The sequence below is a fragment of the Perna viridis genome, chromosome 1, assembly GCF_037379345.1.
Source record: "Perna viridis isolate PV_CMFRI_1.1 ecotype Kerala chromosome 1, ASM3737934v1, whole genome shotgun sequence".
In the NCBI taxonomy this organism is placed as follows: domain Eukaryota; kingdom Metazoa; phylum Mollusca; class Bivalvia; order Mytilida; family Mytilidae; genus Perna; species Perna viridis.
This window is the reverse complement of record NC_142445.1, coordinates 39,943,430-39,963,266: the sequence shown is the minus strand read 5'-3', so window position 1 is coordinate 39,963,266 and position 19,837 is coordinate 39,943,430. Positions and strand designations below refer to the sequence as shown.

The following is a 19,837-nucleotide window of genomic DNA, read 5'->3' as shown; positions in this document are numbered from 1 at the left end:
GGCCACAACAGGTTATTCACTCTTAGAAACGGCCACAAAATATGATAGGCAGCGTCGACCCTGAGTATCTTTTGCTCGGAGTTGCCTCTGCACTTTTATCTTTAGTAACATGGATAAAGTACAGAGGACTGGAATACGTCATTAAAAATTACCGATGGGTTTTTGTCTGTCTCTTCTTGCTTCCACTTTCTGTAGTTTATGATCTTGTAATGTATGTGAGAAATTGGGTCATCTTTAAACTCAATTCGGCACCAAAGAAGCACACCAGTAAAGTCAATTATGTACAGAAGCAGGTAAAAAAACATCCAAAGTCCTTTAGTTTTGTCTTTTTCAAATTGAATCTAGCACAAGGATACAAATGTATGTGTGTGTTAAGACCACCCACTGTGATGAATTAATTTATAATTTATTGATATGGATAAATTATTTACTTATATATATATATTTTTGAGCAATGTTTATCTAATTATAAATATGCATGTATGTTTATTATGTATTAAATTTTATTATATAAATTACAGTCAAACTTATCTTAGCAACCATTAGTATTTAGCAACAACCTGCCTTAAAAGATTGTGATAAATGATTCTTTATATAAAATTAACCTTTGAATGAAGAATGCCAGTATTATGTGACCATGGCTTCAAGAATAGTCTTGACCGATAGCTTCAACTATAAAATTAATATCCCCTGCATTATTTTTAGGCTGACATGTATTTTTGAATATATTCTGCATTGTTAAACTGAGAATCAAAATTACTGAGATGAAAAGAGGAAGTCCAAATATCCGTGACATAAGTGCTTTTGCATTAGAATCTGTATAGTAAGATTCTCAAAAACAAAGGAAAAAGACACTCACTGCCAAATTCATACATCGACTTCCTCTAAATTAAAATGTAAGAGCATGAAAAAATTTGTATGATTTATCATGATTTATTTACACACTGATAAAGTTCTGATAATGAACATGTATTAACATATTCTTAAATAAATACTGATTAGATTTGATTATTCAGTAACAAGTTGGTATATATTTTTTGTGTTAATGCAAAAAGGAAATGAATTTTACAATAATTTGTCTTATAATATGATTTTTTTCTCATAAAATGATAATAGCAAAGTCCAAAATTATGTTCATGACAATTTCAATACGGCTTTGAATTTTGTGTTGAAATATAGTTATATATTGTATTTATTTCATGAGATTCATTAATGTCTAAATCTTATTTTTTTTTTATCTTCAAACATTTAATAAAATGACAGAGTGGATACATAGTTAGAGAAGTTTAACAATCTTAAATGAAGTCATAATTTGCCAAAACATTTTTTTTTTTTACAAAAACTGCCTCTTTGCTGTCCAAATAGACTCTTGACATGGGCAAACAGATTAAATTTCATGTGCAATTTACTTTTTGTAATTCAGTGACAAAAAAAAAAAAAAAAAAAAGAAGAGCACTATTAAGTATATTTTGAAATTTGCACTACACAAAAACTTAGATATGTAAATAAAATTTTCGTAGAAAATTCAAATTATTTATGAATCATATGATTGATTTTTAAAGAGCAATACATATACATTGTATAGAAATTGTCTTGAATAATTTCATGATGTGCTGTTTGAAGTATATTAAAAGCATAATATGAAAGTAATAGTCTAAGATGAAAAAAGGGATTTTTGTTGTACGAGTTCTTCCTAATAGCTGGTAATAGAAGTGTCTTAAGGTTACAGACCACCAATTCAACCAATGAGCATTTGGAACGTACGCAAAAATAGTCCTACGCAGAAATTACCCCTGTTCCTCATAGTGCTGTGAAAAAAGTTCTCATCTTATTTAAAAAATTTAAACAGTTTCTGAAAGGAAAAACATTTCTGTACATTTTATAGGTGCATTTTGCTTCTTGTGATGTGAAGCCTAATCTCCATAATGATTTTTAAATATACCCCTATCTTGTGAAAACACTGGGATTTCCCATGCTATTTATAGACCCTTCACTTCCGGTGACCAGTACTGCACTGCAAGTCTGCTAACCCCACATGCCATTCTGAGGATTGTGAGCTGACATATGTAGAATCATGCTGATATATAGTCCTCTGCAGGTTAAAGTTAAGGTAAAGTCCAGAGAAGCCATTGAATATTGTGAAATTAGCATAGAAGCCTATGGAAAGTGGAATTAGTGGTTTTTAGCCTTAAAACACTCCATTATGAAAGATTTAATAATTCTTGTAACATCGTATACATTTTAATTTGAAACTGAGATAAATAAGTTACAGAATTCAATTGTTGACTGAAGATATGTTGATACGATGTTATGGGTCATTTACGGTTTTGATCAGGAATTTAATTTGTGTCTCTCCCTCTAAATTAAAGTATGAACTATCATGAAAAATGATAAAGATCTTGTTTGTAGGTTAAACAATGGAGAGAAAAGGGTTGCAGAACAAAAATGTGTACAGCAAGACCTGGGTGGGCAACTGTTAGCTTTAGACAAGGTCTTTACAAGAAACACTTGCAAAATATCGAAGTTAACATGATCGACATTTTGGAAATTGATGAAACCAAGAAAACACTAAGGGTAGAACCTTTGGCCACCATGGGACAGATAACAGCCTTCCTGAATCCTCTTGGCTGGACTTTACCTGTTTTACCAGAACTTGATGATCTTACAGTTGGTAAGCATAATGATGTTTTGGGGCCAGCTGCAGCCTGCATTGGGGTATGAGGATTTTCTTGTTGTTCATTTAAGACCAATGGGTGGCCTTGGGCTGACATTTTCATCCCGGTTGGGTTGTTTATTCCTATTCTTGTTATATTGCAGGAAGGTTACTGTTCTTTGTACATCATATTCCAGTTTTAGTGGTTTTGTTGGCTCTTTTAACCATGCATTTGAAGTCTCACGATTGTGTATTGTTCATTAAAAATGTAGATACATGTAAACTATCATCAACTTGAAATAAAAATACAACAAATCAACACTGATTCCGGCATGAAAATGGATGCATGTTTGTACCATAAGTTGGACAGATAATTTCTAAATTTGCAATCTGAATATAAATTGGTATGATTTGATAAACCGCAAAAAAAATAAATGCACACATTAATTCCTTAACTTACAATATGAGTTTTATTTTTTTGTAGATGGATTGATAAGTTTAACTTTTTGCAGGTAAATTAAAAATTAGTTTTATCTTTTTATGAGTTTTATGATTGATATATGAAATGTTTTTGTAGGTGGATTGATAATGGGAGTTGGTATTGAAACTTCTTCTCATAACTTTGGTTTATTCCAACACTGCTGTGTATCCTTTGAACTTGTGTTAGCAGATGGAAGTGTGCTTACATGCTCAAAGGTAATAGCATGTTCTTTACTATAAGCATGTACTTTTTAAGTTCTGATAATTATGAGCTAGAGGTTGAGTAGTTAAAAATAGACATTATTTGGTAGCCATATTAAGTCAAATTTACTTTTAGATAGGCTAGCAATGGTTATGTGGGGACAATCTTGTGATAACACTACTTTTCAATAAGTCTGAAAACATGTCAATATCAGTATCTGTTAGATATTCTGATTTCTATAATGTTGTCATTGGAACCAAGAATGTAATACTGGGAGAAATACCTGACATGGAAAACAGACAAACATTACAAAGAACATAAAATAACCAAAATAATATGGACAAAGCAACAAAAGTAATTGAGAAACTTGGACTCCACCAAAAACTGGGAGCATGGACCAGGTGCACCAGTAGGATAAGCATCCTCTGCTTTTTAGAAACACCCTCTGAGCTGCTCATAAAAAGTCAAGTCCAGGTTAGATGAAAGAGGAAAGGAAAATTATGACACGTTGAACAAATCAGTTCTCATGGTGCAGATGGATACACAATAAGGATCCAAGAGTTTATGATGACAACCATAAAACTTCTATAGTGAGGACTTCAATCTTGTAGCAACATAACCCTGTTCCAGAATTTTAATTCTAAGAAGTCTGGTGTGGTATAAAAAGTCTGCATAGTTATGGAAATGATTTGAAAACTCCATATGCAGGTGCTGAAGGAATGTTGCCACAGATGAAAGGAAAGTTGACAATATGGAATGACAAGTCATCACGTTTGTTGTATGGTTTGGTCAATAGTTTTCCTTTACCATGTATCACAAAGTACTTATTAATCTGTTCTACATGCCATAAAAAGGTATACTCAAGTGTTTGGCTGTGTGTGATGTCATTAATTTCCAAGAAGTTGATTGGAGTTATAATGGATGTTAAGATTATTCTCAGACTTATGGTAGTTTTTCAAGTTTCGTGATGCTAGGGCCAGAGTGAAGTAAGTTTTGTCCTTGTCCAACACAAATTCTTTAAATTTTGTTCAATCATGAAACAATATTTAACAAATATATCATCACAACTTTTTAAGACTAACCTACAGTGGCTATAGCATATTAAAATGTTGATCAACTAGTAATAGAGGATGGAGTTGTCTATAGGATAATACAAATTTAACCTATGACCTTAGAACCACTGAAGGTCACATGTTGTAAGTACTGAAGTTTTAACATATTGGTCCACTGGGCCTGCAGAAATATCGGCTTAAGTCTACTGAGATCTGGGATGTCCCTCAACTTAAGATAAGAGCCATATCTACAATGAAACCTGTTTAAATTGAACATAAAATTTGTTCAGTTTAGACAAGTGTTTGGTTTACCTAGGTTAAAGAAGGAATTAAAATTCTATGAAATGACTTAAAAAGTGTCTGGTTTAGACAGGTTTTTGGTTTATTCAGGGTTTGATATAGACAGATTTCACTGTATCATTAAGGCATCTCTAGCTTATAAATTTGTTTTTCCTCTTACATGTTACACCTGTCTCATATTCGTTATAACCTATTACTTAAAAGAATAACAAGGTAATACTCCATTTCATTTTCAGGATGAAAATCCAGATCTGTTTTATGCTGTTCCATGGTCATATGGAACTCTTGGCTTTCTTGTTTCGGCTACCATTCAGATCATTCCAGCAAAGAAATATGTCAAAATGGAATACATACCTGTCCATTCAAAGGCGGAAATGGTCAGCAGGTTTGCCAAAGAATCAAACAATGGCAAGAAGAACATGTTTGTTGAGGGATTAGTCTACTCAGAGGATAAAGCTGTGATTATGCTTGGAAACTTGACTGATCATGCAGAAGCAGGCAAGGTAAAGGTTGTACTTGGTTGATCATTCTGAAGGGGGGTGAGGTAATGGTTATATTTATGCTTTGAAAGTTGGTTGATCTTGTTAAACCAGGAAAGGTAAAGGTTATAATTATGCTTGAAAACTTGGTTGATCCTGCTGAAGCAGGTGAGGCAAAGGTTATAATTATGCTTTGAAAATTGGTTGATTATGCCGACCCAGGCAAGGTAAAGATTATTAATGCTGAACCAGGCATGTTAAAGGTTGAAATACGGGTTGGAAACTTTGTTAATTATGCTGAACCAGGCATGTTAAAGGCTATAATATGGGCTGGAAACTTGACGAATGAGTGATTTTAGCCAGGTTAAGTTATGTAAAGGAAAATGCATGAAGCTTTACAGTTTGATAGTCATTTCATTTGTTCTATAATGTAAACCAAGGATATTTTAAAGATTATTCTTGTCACAATGACTCAGTGATTCCATGTTTACCTCCTAGCTAAAATTATCAACTCATCATCAACAGATACAATATAGATTTATGTGATCTAGTAGTCTGCTTGCCATGAATGCAGGAAATTGTGTTCATTACCAGACAGTCATACTGATGACTTGAAAATAAGTATCCACAAACATGTGGCAAATCGGTGATTAGATTTTTAACTGGTCAGAGGAGTAGGAATCCTGGTTGACATGCCTGAGAGATGGTCTGATTGAAAGCATGCTTGCCCAAAGTACAGGAGGTCCTGGCTTTGATTCCTCCATTCAAACCAAAGGCTAGTTCTCTGCCATATAGGAAATCAGTTGATGAATTGTTGGTTCAGAGTCAGAATAATGTGTCAGTGTGGGGTGATATGTCTACCTGTGAGCTATTGCATCTATGAGCTAGCATATTAAAATCTTACTTAACCTGTTGGATCCTAACAAAGCAGGGTCAGTGTGATTGATCAAACATTAATGTTCTGAAATACATGAAATATCTGCTAAAGGAAATAAAATTACAATCAATCAATCAATAATTTCAGATAAATCCACTTGGATATTTTTGGAAACCATGGTTCTTCAAGCATGTAGAGGAGTTTATGAAAACTGGACCTGCTGTAGAATACATACCGTTGAGACATTACTATCACAGGCACAGCAGGAGTATATTCTGGGAAATAGAGGTAATTTAGAGATCTCTACATACAGTGCAGGTCCAGAAACTTGCAAAAAGGGGAACACATTTTTTTTTCTTGAGGAAGTTGTGAAAGATTGGAATGATACTCATTTTTTTGAATGATTCAGTACTGAAAAATGATTTTGTTGCTGAGGAGAGGCTACCTCAAGAAACATACTGAGGCATGCAATATCTTTATGATTGATATTTTTGTATGAAGAAACCACTGGGTCGATGCTATTAGTGCTTGATTAAATTTCCCTGAAAATATTCACCTGGTCATTAGTCCGACTTGTCTCACCCAAATTATATCTTATATTTTACAAAAATTTGCAGTATCATTTCTTGTGTAGAACTTCTCATTGCTTGATTTGGCTATCCATTAATATGACATTTTCACTATTTGAGTATATCATGTATAAATGCATTTTTTGAATTTAGATCATCATATTTGTTTCTAATGCTGCTGATATATGAGTAGAGCATAGTAATTTGCAATATTAGATATATTTTGTATTTAATTTAAAACAGTTGCAGTTGCATAGGATGGGCAGGATCACCTCCGTTCTTGAATCTGCCCATGATTTATATACATGCTAATGGAATTTTAGAAATATTTGGAAAAAAAAGATGTTGAATCAGACTTAATACAAAAAAATTGTATCAACATTTTAGGACCATTCAAAAAGTAGTGGAAAAGTGAGAAATGGATTTAGATAAATTAATTGGTTGATTTTTTTGTTTTGCAGGACATTATCCCATTTGGAAACCATCCAGTTTTTCGTTATCTGTTTGGATGGACTGTGCCACCAAAGATTTCATTGCTAAAGTTGACACAAGGGGAGACAACTAAGAAACTGTACGAGAAGTATCAGATCATTCAGGATATGCTTGTCCCAATGAAAGACCTTGGAGATGCCTTGAAACTCTTTCACAACGAAATTGAAGTAATTATAATAGGCTAGAAATACACTTTCAGATAACAATATTGAAATAAACCTTAAATGATTTTCAAAACTCTGCTATGATGATTGAAGGGAAGTTGTTCACTGAGAAAAAAAAATAATTGTTGTGCTTTTGTTAGTTGCTTTTAATGGATATTTAATATGCTGAATAATACTGTAAAATTTTCTACAATTAGTAATTTGGGTTATTATCTTCATTACAAAAAATAAATGTTAATTTAAAATAAAATCTCTACCAGGGTTTATAGTGAAATAGGTCAGTTTTCTGTGAGCTGCCTTATCCTGACATTGCCTCTTAAATTTTGAGTATTTAGGCCAAGGACTTTCATTCATGTACTCAAATGCTTTTTTGAAGAACTATGCCTATAAATCTCTCCTGCTTTATTGGATAATTTATTTTTGAAGACTAATTTGAACTCTTGCAATCGCTAAAGATAAAGAGCTTCATTTTGATTACAATGTTATACAGTTTCTCTTTTAGATCTTCTTGATATAATTTATCACTTTTCACGTTATAATTTTGTTTGGGTTGTAGTGCTGCTAATGAGAGAAAGCTTTGCTTTTGACCAGAGAGGTGATGATTTTTATGTTTTATTTTTTATTTTGGGGAGGAGCCTGTAATTTCTATATTCAGTGCATGTTTAATTTTTTGCAAGTCATGCTCATTTATATATGTAACATCAAATTTGTATTCATTGCTCCTTTATGGTGATTATCTGTGTCCTATCACTCTGATTTTGTTTCATTAAATTTCTATGTTCATTGATCATTACCATGAATTTCTATGCTCCAGGATCATTATTGTAAGTTTCTATGCTCCAGGATCATTACTTTAAGTTCCTATGTGCCTGGATCATTACTGTAAGTTTCAATGCACCTGGATCATTACCATAAGTTTTTATGTTCCTGTATCATTACTGTTAGTTTCTATGTTCCTCGATCATTTCAGTAAGTTTTTGTGTTCCTGGATTGTTACTGCAAGTTTTTATGTTCCTGTATCATTACCGTGAGTTTTTATATTCCTTTATCATAACTGTAAGTTTCTATGTTCCTGGATCATTACTGTAAGTTTCTATGTTTCTGTATCATTACTGTAAGTTTGTATGTTCCTGGATCATTACAGTAAGTTTCTATGTTCCTGGATCATTACTGTAAGTTTTTATATTCCTGGATTGTTACTGCAATTTTTTATGTTCCTGTATCATTACTGTAAGTTTTTATGTTCCTGGATCATTACTGTGAGTTTTTATATTCCTGTATCATTACTGTAAGTTTCTATGTTCCTGTATCATTACTGTAAGTTTGTATGTTCCTGGATCATAACCGTAAGTTTTTATGTTCGTGGATCATTACCGTAAGTTTGTATGTTCCTGGATCATTACTGTAAGTTTCTATGTTCCTGGATCATTACTGTAAGTTTCTATGTTCCTGGATCATTACTGTAAGTTTCTTTGTTCCTGGATCATTACTGTAAGTTTCTATGTTCCTGGATCATTGCTGTAAGTTTCTATGTTCCTGTATCATTACCGTAAGTTTGTATGTTCCTGGATCATTACTGTAAGTTTCTATGTCCCTGGATCTTTACTGTAAGTTTCTATGTTCCTCGATCATTTCAGTAAGTTTTTGTGTTCCTGGATTGTTACTGCAAGTTTTTATGTTCCTGTATCATTACCGTGAGTTTTTATATTCCTTTATCATAACTGTAAGTTTCTATGTTCCTGGATCATTACTGTAAGTTTCTATGTTTCTGTATCATTACTGTAAGTTTGTATGTTCCTGGATCATTACAGTAAGTTTCTATGTTCCTGGATCATTACTGTAAGTTTTTATATTCCTGGATTGTTACTGCAATTTTTTATGTTCCTGTATCATTACTGTAAGTTTTTATGTTCCTGGATCATTACCGTGAGTTTTTATATTCCTGTATCATTACTGTAAGTTTCTATGTTCCTGGATCATTACTGTAAGTTTCTATGTTCGTGGATCATAACCGTAAGTTTTTATGTTCGTGGATCATTACCGTAAGTTTGTATGTTCCTGGATCATTACTGTATTTTTCTATGTTCCTGGATCATTACTGTATTTTTCTATGTTCCTGGATCATTACTGTAAGTTTCTATGTTCCTGGATCATTACTGTAAGTTTCTATGTTCCTGTATCATTACCGTAAGTTTGTATGTTCCTGGATCATTACTGTAAGTTTCTATGTCCCTGGATCTTTACTGTAAGTTTCTATGTTCCTGTATCATTTCTGTAAGTTTCTATGTTCCTGAATCATTGCTGTAAGTTTCTATGTTCCTGTATCATTACTGTAAGTTTCTATGTTCCTGGATCATTACCGTAAGTTTTTATGTTTGTGGATCATTACCATAAATTTCTATGTTCCTGGATCATTACTGTAAGTTTCTATGCTCCTGGATCATTACTGTAAGTTTTTATGTTCCTGGATCATTACTGTAAGTTTTTTATGTTCCTGGATTGTTTCTGCAAGTTGTTATGTTCCTGTATCATTCCTGTAAGTTTCTATGTTCCTGCATCATTACCTAGGTTTTATGTTCCTGGATCTTTACTGTAAGTTTCTATGTTCCTGTATCATTACTGTAAGTTTCAATGCACCTTGATCCTTACTGTAAGTTTCTATGTTCCCGGACCAATACTGTGAGTTTTTATGTTCCCGGATCATTACCATAAGTTTCTATGTTTCTTGATCATTACCATAAGTTTCTATGCTCTCCTTTTTTTCATCATCATGTTTCTTGGCTCTTATCATTTAGTTCCTATGCTTGGCTCTTTCTTTATCAAGTTTCTATGCTCTGCTTTTCTATCATCAAGTTTCTGTGCTCTACTTTTCTATCATCAAGTATCTATGCTTCTATTGTCAAGTTTCTATGCTCTGATTTTTTATCATTAAGTTTATATGTTCTGATTTTAGTTTCCATGCTCCACTTTCCTGCCATTTAGTTTTTACCATTTGCTTATATCATAAGGCATAAATCATTTTAGATCATCAATAAAATCTGTTCTTAGATCTATGTTTATTTTTCATCATAGGGTAATTCACAGCTTGTATTTCGAATTAGGTTAATTACTGTGAAAGTACTTTAATTCGTGGATACCAATTTTCGTGGATAAGGGAAGAAACACAAGTTTGTGGACTCTTGAATTTGTGGTTTTGAGGTTTTCAGTATACACATCAATGGAAATCTCCTTTCCTTTGGGATTCAAATTCATGGTTTGGTCTACCCACAAAAACCACGAAAATTGTTTCCCCACAAACAATAGTACTTTCACTGTATATATCATATAAAACAATGTATTCAGAGGCATTAACAGCATGTGAAAATTTTTTGTATTTACCTGTGTCACCAATGGTGAAAGCAGGGCTAGTTGTTGCTCAAAGCCATCAGTTTGTCTCTATGTCTGTCTGTCTGTCTGTTACACTTAGGGGTTACCTATTTTGTGTAATCTGTAAATCAAAAAGTATTTGATCAATATTATTAAAATTTTTCACAGTGTTTAGATAAAGTGTGAAAATCAGTTCTGGCAAAATTAAATGTTAATGTTAGATTATTTAATATTTTTTCAACTTGCAGGAGTTTCTCATGCTCATCTCTTCTTGTGGCAAAGCCACTCAACGAGCATACAAAACTCCCTCTCGTTGAAAATATATTAAATAATCTAATATTAACAATTAATTTTGCCAGAACTGTTTTTCACACTTTTCTATCAGACACGAAAATAGTGTGAATTACTACATTGTAAAAATTGATGTTTACAATACCCAAACTGTTCTGGATACTACCTCTCGTGTTATATCAAGCTGTGTCCTATGAAGCATTTTATTATTTATTTATCAATGAAGTACACCACTTTATGCTTTCTAATCCTTATAAATAACTATCTGCCATTACTGAAAACTCAGAAATTATTGTGTGCATTGTCAACTAAGTGTGATTTTTCAATGAAAATACTTTCCATACTAAAGCAGTCATGAAAAACTGAAATGCAAATTAAAATGATTGTTATTTCAATTATGGTTGTAATTATAAAAAAACCTACTAAAACACAATAATTTCTCAATTTACAGTACATGTATGTTCATTTATATGAATTGATGAAAATTGGTAACAATTTTGTTTGCTTATTGTACCTCTTCATACTCTGTCAATATGATTAATGGTTCTCTTTTTTCTAAGATGTACCCACTGTGGTTGTGTCCATTTAACCTGTACAATTTACCTGGAATGGTTCACCCTAAAGGAGCCTCTGATGAGATGTATGTTGATATAGGAGCATATGGTGCACCAAAGACCAAGAACTTCGAGGCCAAGAAAACAACAAGGAACCTGGAAGCTTACGTCAATAAAGTCAATGGGTAAAGATAGTTTTGTACTGCTTGGACGTGTCCTTATTTAAAATGTCTGCAGTCAAACAATTTTCTACTTTAATATTCAGTTCACAATGGTCTACTATGATATAAAGTTCCCCAAATGTTCCTACCTATGCATGCATCATTCAACATTTTTTAAAGTCAAAGTGTTCTCAGAGTTTTTCTAATTTTCACATTCAGGTCATATACTTGAATTTTGATATATTTGAATTGTCCTATTGTTGATGCTTATTATTTATTTGATACTTTTTAACAAGTAAGCTCTCTGAAACCAGGACATAATATGAAACCCAATTAATTTCAAGGTCATAGGTCAATATTGAGGTCACAGGTCATATTTTATATAATGGATGCCACATGCTACATTGACCTTGATAGAAAATTAATAGCTGAATAGAAATAAGTTTTTCAATATAATTTTGTAGTTTCCAGATGCTGTATGCAGATACCTACATGACTAGAGGTGAGTTCTATGATATGTTTGACCACACTTTGTACAACAAGATGAGGAATGACCTGCCAGACTGTAAGAAGGCGTTCCCAGAGATCTATGATAAAATCAGCCGGAAAGCCAGGACGTAAAATCGACCTACTGATTCAATCTCCCTTCTGTAGACTTTATTTTCATTTCTCAAGTATTTTTATATATCAATTCAATAGGAAAGTCAGAACACAAAATTGGACTCAGTTTTCAATTCCTCTGTGTATGCATACTTAAAAGAACTTAACATCTCTCTGCTAATATAATCTCTGTCACACAGGAACATATTTGATTTTAACCTTTTGATATCAATACAGTAAGAGTCTATTTATCAATTAAATCACAGTGTTAATTTTGTCTCAAACTCCTCTGAATTGAATAATGTGACGGCCTTATAGATGTAGATAAAAATAAGGCAATGTTAAAGAGGCTGGCTTTACACAGGTCTGGCAGAGATTATATTTAGAAGAGCTCACCAGATAAGATATATTTTTTTAGGAGATTGCATCAATTGTTTTTTTGTTGTTGTTATTTTTGTTTTTTGTTGTCTTTAAATATTGTATATTCAGAGACAATCACTTTTACTTATTGTTCAAGAGGTTGTAACATCATGGTGCTTGTTTTACCTTTTTTTTTAAAAGTTATATGATATACAAAAAATAAATTACGCAAAATGTTATATTTGTTAACTCCCTTGCAAAAATGAATAACCAAAAATCCATATCTTTATAGTACATATTTTGCCTATTTTCAAGATGCCAAAAATTTTAGCTTGCCATTGCCCTTAAACTTTGCCGGTTTTATTCCCTTGATAATCAAACTACCATCAGATATTATTTTGAAATCAATTTTTGCTGAGTATGGTTCCATCTAAAAATTGTGCAGAGGCCGAAGGATGATTATTCCAATCTAGATAGCCTTTATGTACATATATTTAACTAATCCATGCTATATTTGTTTCCCTAGACAACCTGTATATAATGAGATTAATTTTGACTGGTTAAAGTAATGGAGACAAAATTTAATAGGAAATTTTCCCATACTTTCTCACAACTGAACTTTGACAGACAGTATCTTCTAAATGTAACTTTTTGTTTGCAATTAGTGTTGAAAATGTTGCATTTTATTCCTTCTTTCCAGTCAAAGTATTCTTGTGTAAAAGATATGGATGAATTACTGTCAGATCGTCTGAATATAGCTGAAATACTGCTGCTCGGACGTTAAACCCCAACAAACAAACAAAACAGATTTTGCATGATTCTTAGATTGAGCTATACTTAAAATAAAACGTTATATAAACATTATATGAACTTACTGGTTTATATCTAGAAGTGCTTTGATGTTTTATAATTGCAAATACTGTGATATTTTTAATGGAATCTTTACCAAGCTGAAATATCAATACATTTTAGAATTTGTAAGTAAATTTTTCAACATAAAAGGCACATTTTATCATGTCCTTATGGAAACTTTGTAATTTTTAACGTGAATCTGAATTTCAGTACATGTTGAACTGATTGTTAAATTTAAACTTCATAGATACAAAGATAGGTGTTTTATTTTATCACTTCAAAATGCATAGAGAACTGAAATTATTGAACATGGTTTCTTTAAACGTGGTGTCTGGTTTTTACAGTCTTCATTTTTGATATTTGGTAAAAAAAATTGTGTTTTCCTTTTAGTTTTGTCAACTTATTTTTTGAGGGTCAACATGAAATCAAAATCTGTATTAGGATTTTCTGTTCATCCATGTTTTTACATAATTTCAGGATTTTACTTTTTGAGTGATGGGTAAAATTAGACCTACTTTTGCTGTTCAAATTTGATATTAATATAGGCACTGATCCAGAAATTTGAAAAAAGGGGGGTTTCAGAAATAAAGGTGGCTTCAAGGTTATCATTATTCATTTTTGGCCCAGGTAATGCATAAAATTGACTAAATTTTACATGAAAAGAAGGTACAAATGTTGACCCTTCCCCTGTGTTTGATTTTCATCATGTTGACAAGATAAAAGGGAAAACAATAAACATTCAATTAAGATCCATTAAAAAATCAATTATTGAATGTATTTTTGTTGAAAAAAAGCATTTACATGATTGTTGATGGTTCTTCCAAAACCAACTGCTAAGAATGTTGGTTCTTATAACCAAAACAAATTTAAGTATACCTTTTTGGTGATTTAAGTTAACTGATGGAAAATAGTTATATACATATATTTTTCTCTCGTCATGTGAGCTATTACCATCACTTGGCGTCCTTCGTTGTTAACAATTTCTTCTCCTCTGAAAGTACTGAATGGATTTGGATGAAACTTAAGATGGTTGTTCCTTAGAGTATCCTGCACAAAATGACTGTTTGGATTTTTGATCTGTTAAAAAACATGGCTGTCATTACTAAAAATAGAACATAGGAGCCAGACAGCAGATTTTTGCTTATATCTCCAAAACGGTTAGGTGTAACAAAATTCTGACTGGGTAAAAGTATTTAGCGTGATGAGATCTATCTGTGGTTAAATTTTGATGAAAATCTGTTGACCCATGTTGGAGTTATGGCCCTTTTTTCAACGTTTTTTTGCTGTTTTTAATGTTATTACTTTAAAAAATCTTCTCCTTAGAAACTATTCTACAAAATTCAATGAAAGTTTTGTTTTATAGGCTATCCTTAACAAAATGAGTGGATTTTTTATCGGTTAATAAACATGGCTGCTGTTTTTAAAAATAGAACAATGAGGTCAGACAGCAGATTTTTGCATACATCTCCAAATCCATTAGGTTTAGCTAATAGCTTTCAATATCAGAAATGATCCATATTATGAGGCTTACAAGTCTCCAGTGAATCAAATGGAGTCAAAATTGTCGGCCAACTTCTTGATAGAGTTATTGCCCTTGTAAGGCAAAAATTAAACCAGGTGAGTGATTCAGACTCCTGTGAGCCTCTTGTTTTTATCCCACCTACAAATAAAATGATCTGGTGTTGCCAAACTTGATGCCAAAGATGATATTAATAACTTCCTTTCATCACTTGCCATACCATAGAAGTTATTTTCTCTTCAGTTTATTTGAAAGTATAAGATTACTAGCCATTAAACAAATTTGTTTACCATAGGCCATACCTAATTGATTTTTAATTTGATAAATATAAATTCTGGTTGAACTTTAAGAACTATGAAAATTGGTGTCCAGTGAGAAATATTTCTTTCACAATACTGGGTATACAATTTTTTTTTAATCTTCTAAATCTTAACTATTTTATACAGTTTAAACTAAAAAAGTGAAGCTGAATCCAAATGCATTTATTCCCATGTCTCCATGAAATCCAAAGAACAAAAATTAAATTGGCATGGCCTACATTATTTGAATAAGTTAAAAGTTTTTACCTCTTGCCTACATAGATGTTGTTTACATGTGATATTTTTTTTTGTTTCGACTTGTTATAACATTTGCATTGTATAAGTTAGGGATTTATCATTTTTTGCCAGGAAAAGGGAGGGGAGAGCTGGTCAAAATAATGATGGAATCAAGTTTTTTTTAAGTTGAAATGGGGGGGGGGGGAGTCAGTTTTTATTACTTGATAGAGGGAATCATTTTTTACACACAATTTAAATTTTTTTCTATGGGTTTTTTTTTAGTTGAGTGAATATGATAATAGGCATATGCAATGATATTTCATCAGATAAAACAAAACAAATTTATTTCATCATTACATGTACAATTTTGAAATAAATGTGTACACAGTTAAGATCAAGTGATCAACATTAAAATATATCCATCGTTTATGCTTAAAAGTAATGAAGTCAAAAGGATTGTCAGAATTGTCCTCTGAAGAATCTAGATTAAGGTGTTAGTCATTGGTGTCATATTTTTTTTAATTTAATTTTTGTAAGGGGGAATCAAAATATTTCCATGAAATGCTGTGCAGGGATCAAGGAAATTGAATTGGATTGATTTCATAATGACCAGCACTCTTCTCAGGTAAAAAATGGTAAGTCCCTTATTAACCACTTATTTAAGCTACCCAGAATTGATATTTGATAAACAATATCATATGCAAGATTGCATTATCCATTTATGATTAAAATATGGCTGGAAATTACAGTTAAATTTGCAAAATTGAAATATTTTCAGACAAAGTTTTACCCTATTATCTTATATATGTTAATATTAACATATCTTAAAAGTTATTCCCTTAATTGAAAAAAATAAAGCTTTTTTTCTCTTTTAAGCTAGTGCTGCACTACAACCGTTAAGGAACTCTTTGAAAATTTCAGGTGGATGGAAGGTAAAGCCTATGGAAAATGATTGATAAATAATTTGAGTGAATCAAATTATTTTGATTGATGGCATAGGCTTTGCAGTGTCCTATAGAATAACTCATATTAAGATATTCCATTTAAACTTCCTGTTAATTAAGAAATTATTGCAAGGTTTTGTTATTGGAATAATTGTGACAGAGTTATAATTGAAATGGTTAGAACTCACATTTTGAAATTTTAATTTATGAATGAAATTAATTTTTTTTTTATCTCAAAAAAATAAAAAAGTCAAAAGGCTTGCATTAATTTCTGAATTAAAGAACACTTTGATAACTTTTGTTTTATGTTATACACATGTTCTGTATTAAACATAAATATACGTATATATATACACATACATACAATGTATTAGTTACATATTTGATCAAAACTGACTCAGTACCTTTGTACTTTGTTTTTAATATTTGAATGTACTTAATGTATTCCATAATTGACATCCTTTAAGCAAGTTTTTCCTCTGTTCTTTAATGTAGGTTTCTTAATTTTTACCCATCTCTTGTAATGAATTAGTTTGTTCATTGCTTTTCTTACCTGTAGATGTTTTGATCAGTAGGTCAAAGATCAAGGTCAAAAGAACTTAAAAATCTTAGCATGGTGGAGGTCTCTTAGCATTTTCCTTTCTATTACCCCACTTTGAGTGGGAGTATATAGTGATAAGGGTGTCCCTCCCTCCTTCCTTTACACAGAGGGGTACCCATTTCTTAAATGGAAGGATTTTAATGAAACTTTCACAGAATCTTTATTACATATTCCCATTGTGCACCTTCTATTTTAGATTTTGATCCAAATCAATTTGGAGGGCAAAAGGTTCATGCTATCACATGGGGGATTGAGGATATCAAGTTTGTGAGCATTGCTCGCAGTTTTTCTTCTGGTAGTTTAAAAAAGAAATTATGACACTTTGAATGGTAAAATCATAAATTCTGGCCTTTTTCATACTAATTTTGTAGTAATACATAACACAAAATATAAGATGTCAACTACCATTATTTACAAAAACTGTTTCTCCATCTCAAGATTTTTACTGATGTTTTTTTTTTGCATCCATTTTCTGATATTTTAGCTCTAGATAGAGAAAAAAAATTCAGCCCTGATGTGCTTGAAATTTTAGGTCGATGCAAAGTCAAAATGGTAAAAAATCTTAGAATGATGTTATACAATTAAACATTATAAAATAATTTCATTTAATTGTTTATTTCTCATCTGGGCAAGATATATTGTTTTCCATAAACTAACTTGGTACTGTGACGTCATTAACATTGATCGGTCCGCATTCAGAAATTCAAGTAATTCCAAACTAAATAAAACTTTTATGAAAGGAACAATTATAATTTTTGACTTTGATCAATTAGAAGTTAAATTATAAGGATTGTTTTTAATTTTTTGCCAAGTTTTGCTCTCATAACCAACTTTTGGGCAGTGTACACTTGTTCATAAACTGCTTCAGGTTTCATGTAAACTGCCCAAAAGTTAGTTATTTCGCATAATCTGGTAAAAAATTAAAACAATTCTTAATTAGACTAATTTAGAGCAATTGATGGGTAAAATACAAGTTACAAAATAGCTGTTGTCTGTGATAAAACGACGAACAAATAATTTACAAGTTAAACCTCTACGTTGTCTGTTTACATTATATTTTTACAAGTCTTTAGACTTTTCCAAACAGTAGTTTAGTTATTTTTGAACATATTTACAATTTCTATTATATATATTGCCATGACATTCCCATCTAGGAAATAGAGCTGCAGTATTGTTATAATCAGTATTTAGCATATCATACTCAAAATACTAACATACTAATAAATTTATACATGTATTGCTATGATGTTTTGATGCTGTAAATTCATAACTTACTAATAAATTCAGATATTGTATTTGTTGTCACGTGTATTAAGGTACCAACCACTTTATAAGATAGGGGGCCAGGGAATATTTTTTGGGAAAAAAAGGTATTCCAAATTTGATCAAAACAAATTTTTTTACTCAACCTTTGAAGAAAAAACATATGATTAAACTCTTCCCCAATTACTCAATAATGTAGATTTTCAAATAGAAATTTTAGCTCTGTCTGCTGTTGTAATAAATTTATCACTCAACAATAAATCATTGCCCCTTTCCCCTAAAAAAAGAAAATGGTCTGTGCCTAATGATACTTTGGAAAACTAGAATCAAATTTAATACATGACACATATTATTATTGTCACAATTACAATATGTTGGAACTTTCAGTATTTGCAAGAAATTATTGAATTTACAGTAGTTGAAATGGAGCAGTGTCATTTTTAAAAGAGTATGTTTACATATCTCTATCTGATATTTACCTTGATATTATTTAATATTAGAAGTTAGTTGTAGTAAACTGTCTCTTTGTTATGTTATTCATTATTGTAAAATAAAATTGCTCAGGCTAAAAGTTGTTTATTTTTCATTATGTGATTCATATACCAGAAAAAAAAATTATAACTTTTGACATTGTACCCTGCCACTGGTAAGATAATCTTAGGTATGCTTACTCTTAGCTACTGAGGTATGTACTAGTTGAACTAAAAATGAACATTTTATCTGAATGGTTTGAAATTTTGTATACTGCTTGAGTATGGTGAACTAAGCCATTTAATTGACTGTCTCCATCACACATCAACTGTCAGTTTACCTCAAATTTGTTTTAAATACCAGTCCATATAAGATTTAGACACTGCCTACGGTAAGGTGCAGAAAAACCCACAGAACAAGTGGTGATTTTGAGTTACATATGCTATATTTTTAAGTGACAATAGGCATTTCTGTATTTAGATTAGTACTTTTGAGAAAACTACACTTTAATCAAGAACAATAACTTCTGCAAAGTGGTAATTTCATGTACAAACTACATAAATTTGATCTCGAAAGTATTAACACGAGATGAAAAAGTAATACAGGTTATGTGATCTATAATGGTTTCTGAACAAGAAATAAAACTGAATTCAATGGGTTTTTTACATGCATGAATCGCATCCTGTCTGATTTTTATGAAGATTGCTACTAAATACCTCAATATTATGGGTGATCTGTTGTGTTAAGTCCATGTCCAGGGTCCTTTTGTTTCCACATGTAAAGGGCTTTGAAGGATTTTTGGAAGCCAGATTGCATTTTTTTTCAGAGTTATGGAACTAAAATAAAAAACCTCACATGCCACAGCTTGATACAATTGCTTACAATAGGGCTCTCAGCCATGTCCCCAGGAACAATATGTTGAAATTTCAAAAAGATCTGAGAAGTTAGAAGTTAATGTTGCAAAAAAAAATGGAAGTTATTGGATACCAAAGATACCATCATGTGTCTGTAAATTTTTTGGAAGGTTGTATAAAAGTTGTATCACAAGATG

General features: G+C 31.5%; 1 protein-coding gene across 1 annotated transcript; it reads left to right on the top strand.

Moving 5' to 3' along the window:
* The first annotated feature begins 41 nt into the window (after positions 1 to 41).
* Positions 42 to 18,886, top strand: LOC148628730 (delta(24)-sterol reductase-like). The gene is made up of 8 exons (XM_088593422.1): positions 42 to 293; positions 2,410 to 2,671; positions 3,231 to 3,349; positions 4,924 to 5,190; positions 6,191 to 6,331; positions 7,074 to 7,271; positions 11,486 to 11,664; positions 12,105 to 18,886. The coding sequence occupies exons 1-8, from the start codon at positions 42 to 44 to the stop codon at positions 12,259 to 12,261; spliced, it is 1,575 nt and encodes a 524-aa protein (XP_088449548.1). The 3' UTR covers positions 12,262 to 18,886.
* Positions 18,887 to 19,837: the final 951 nt, after the last annotated feature.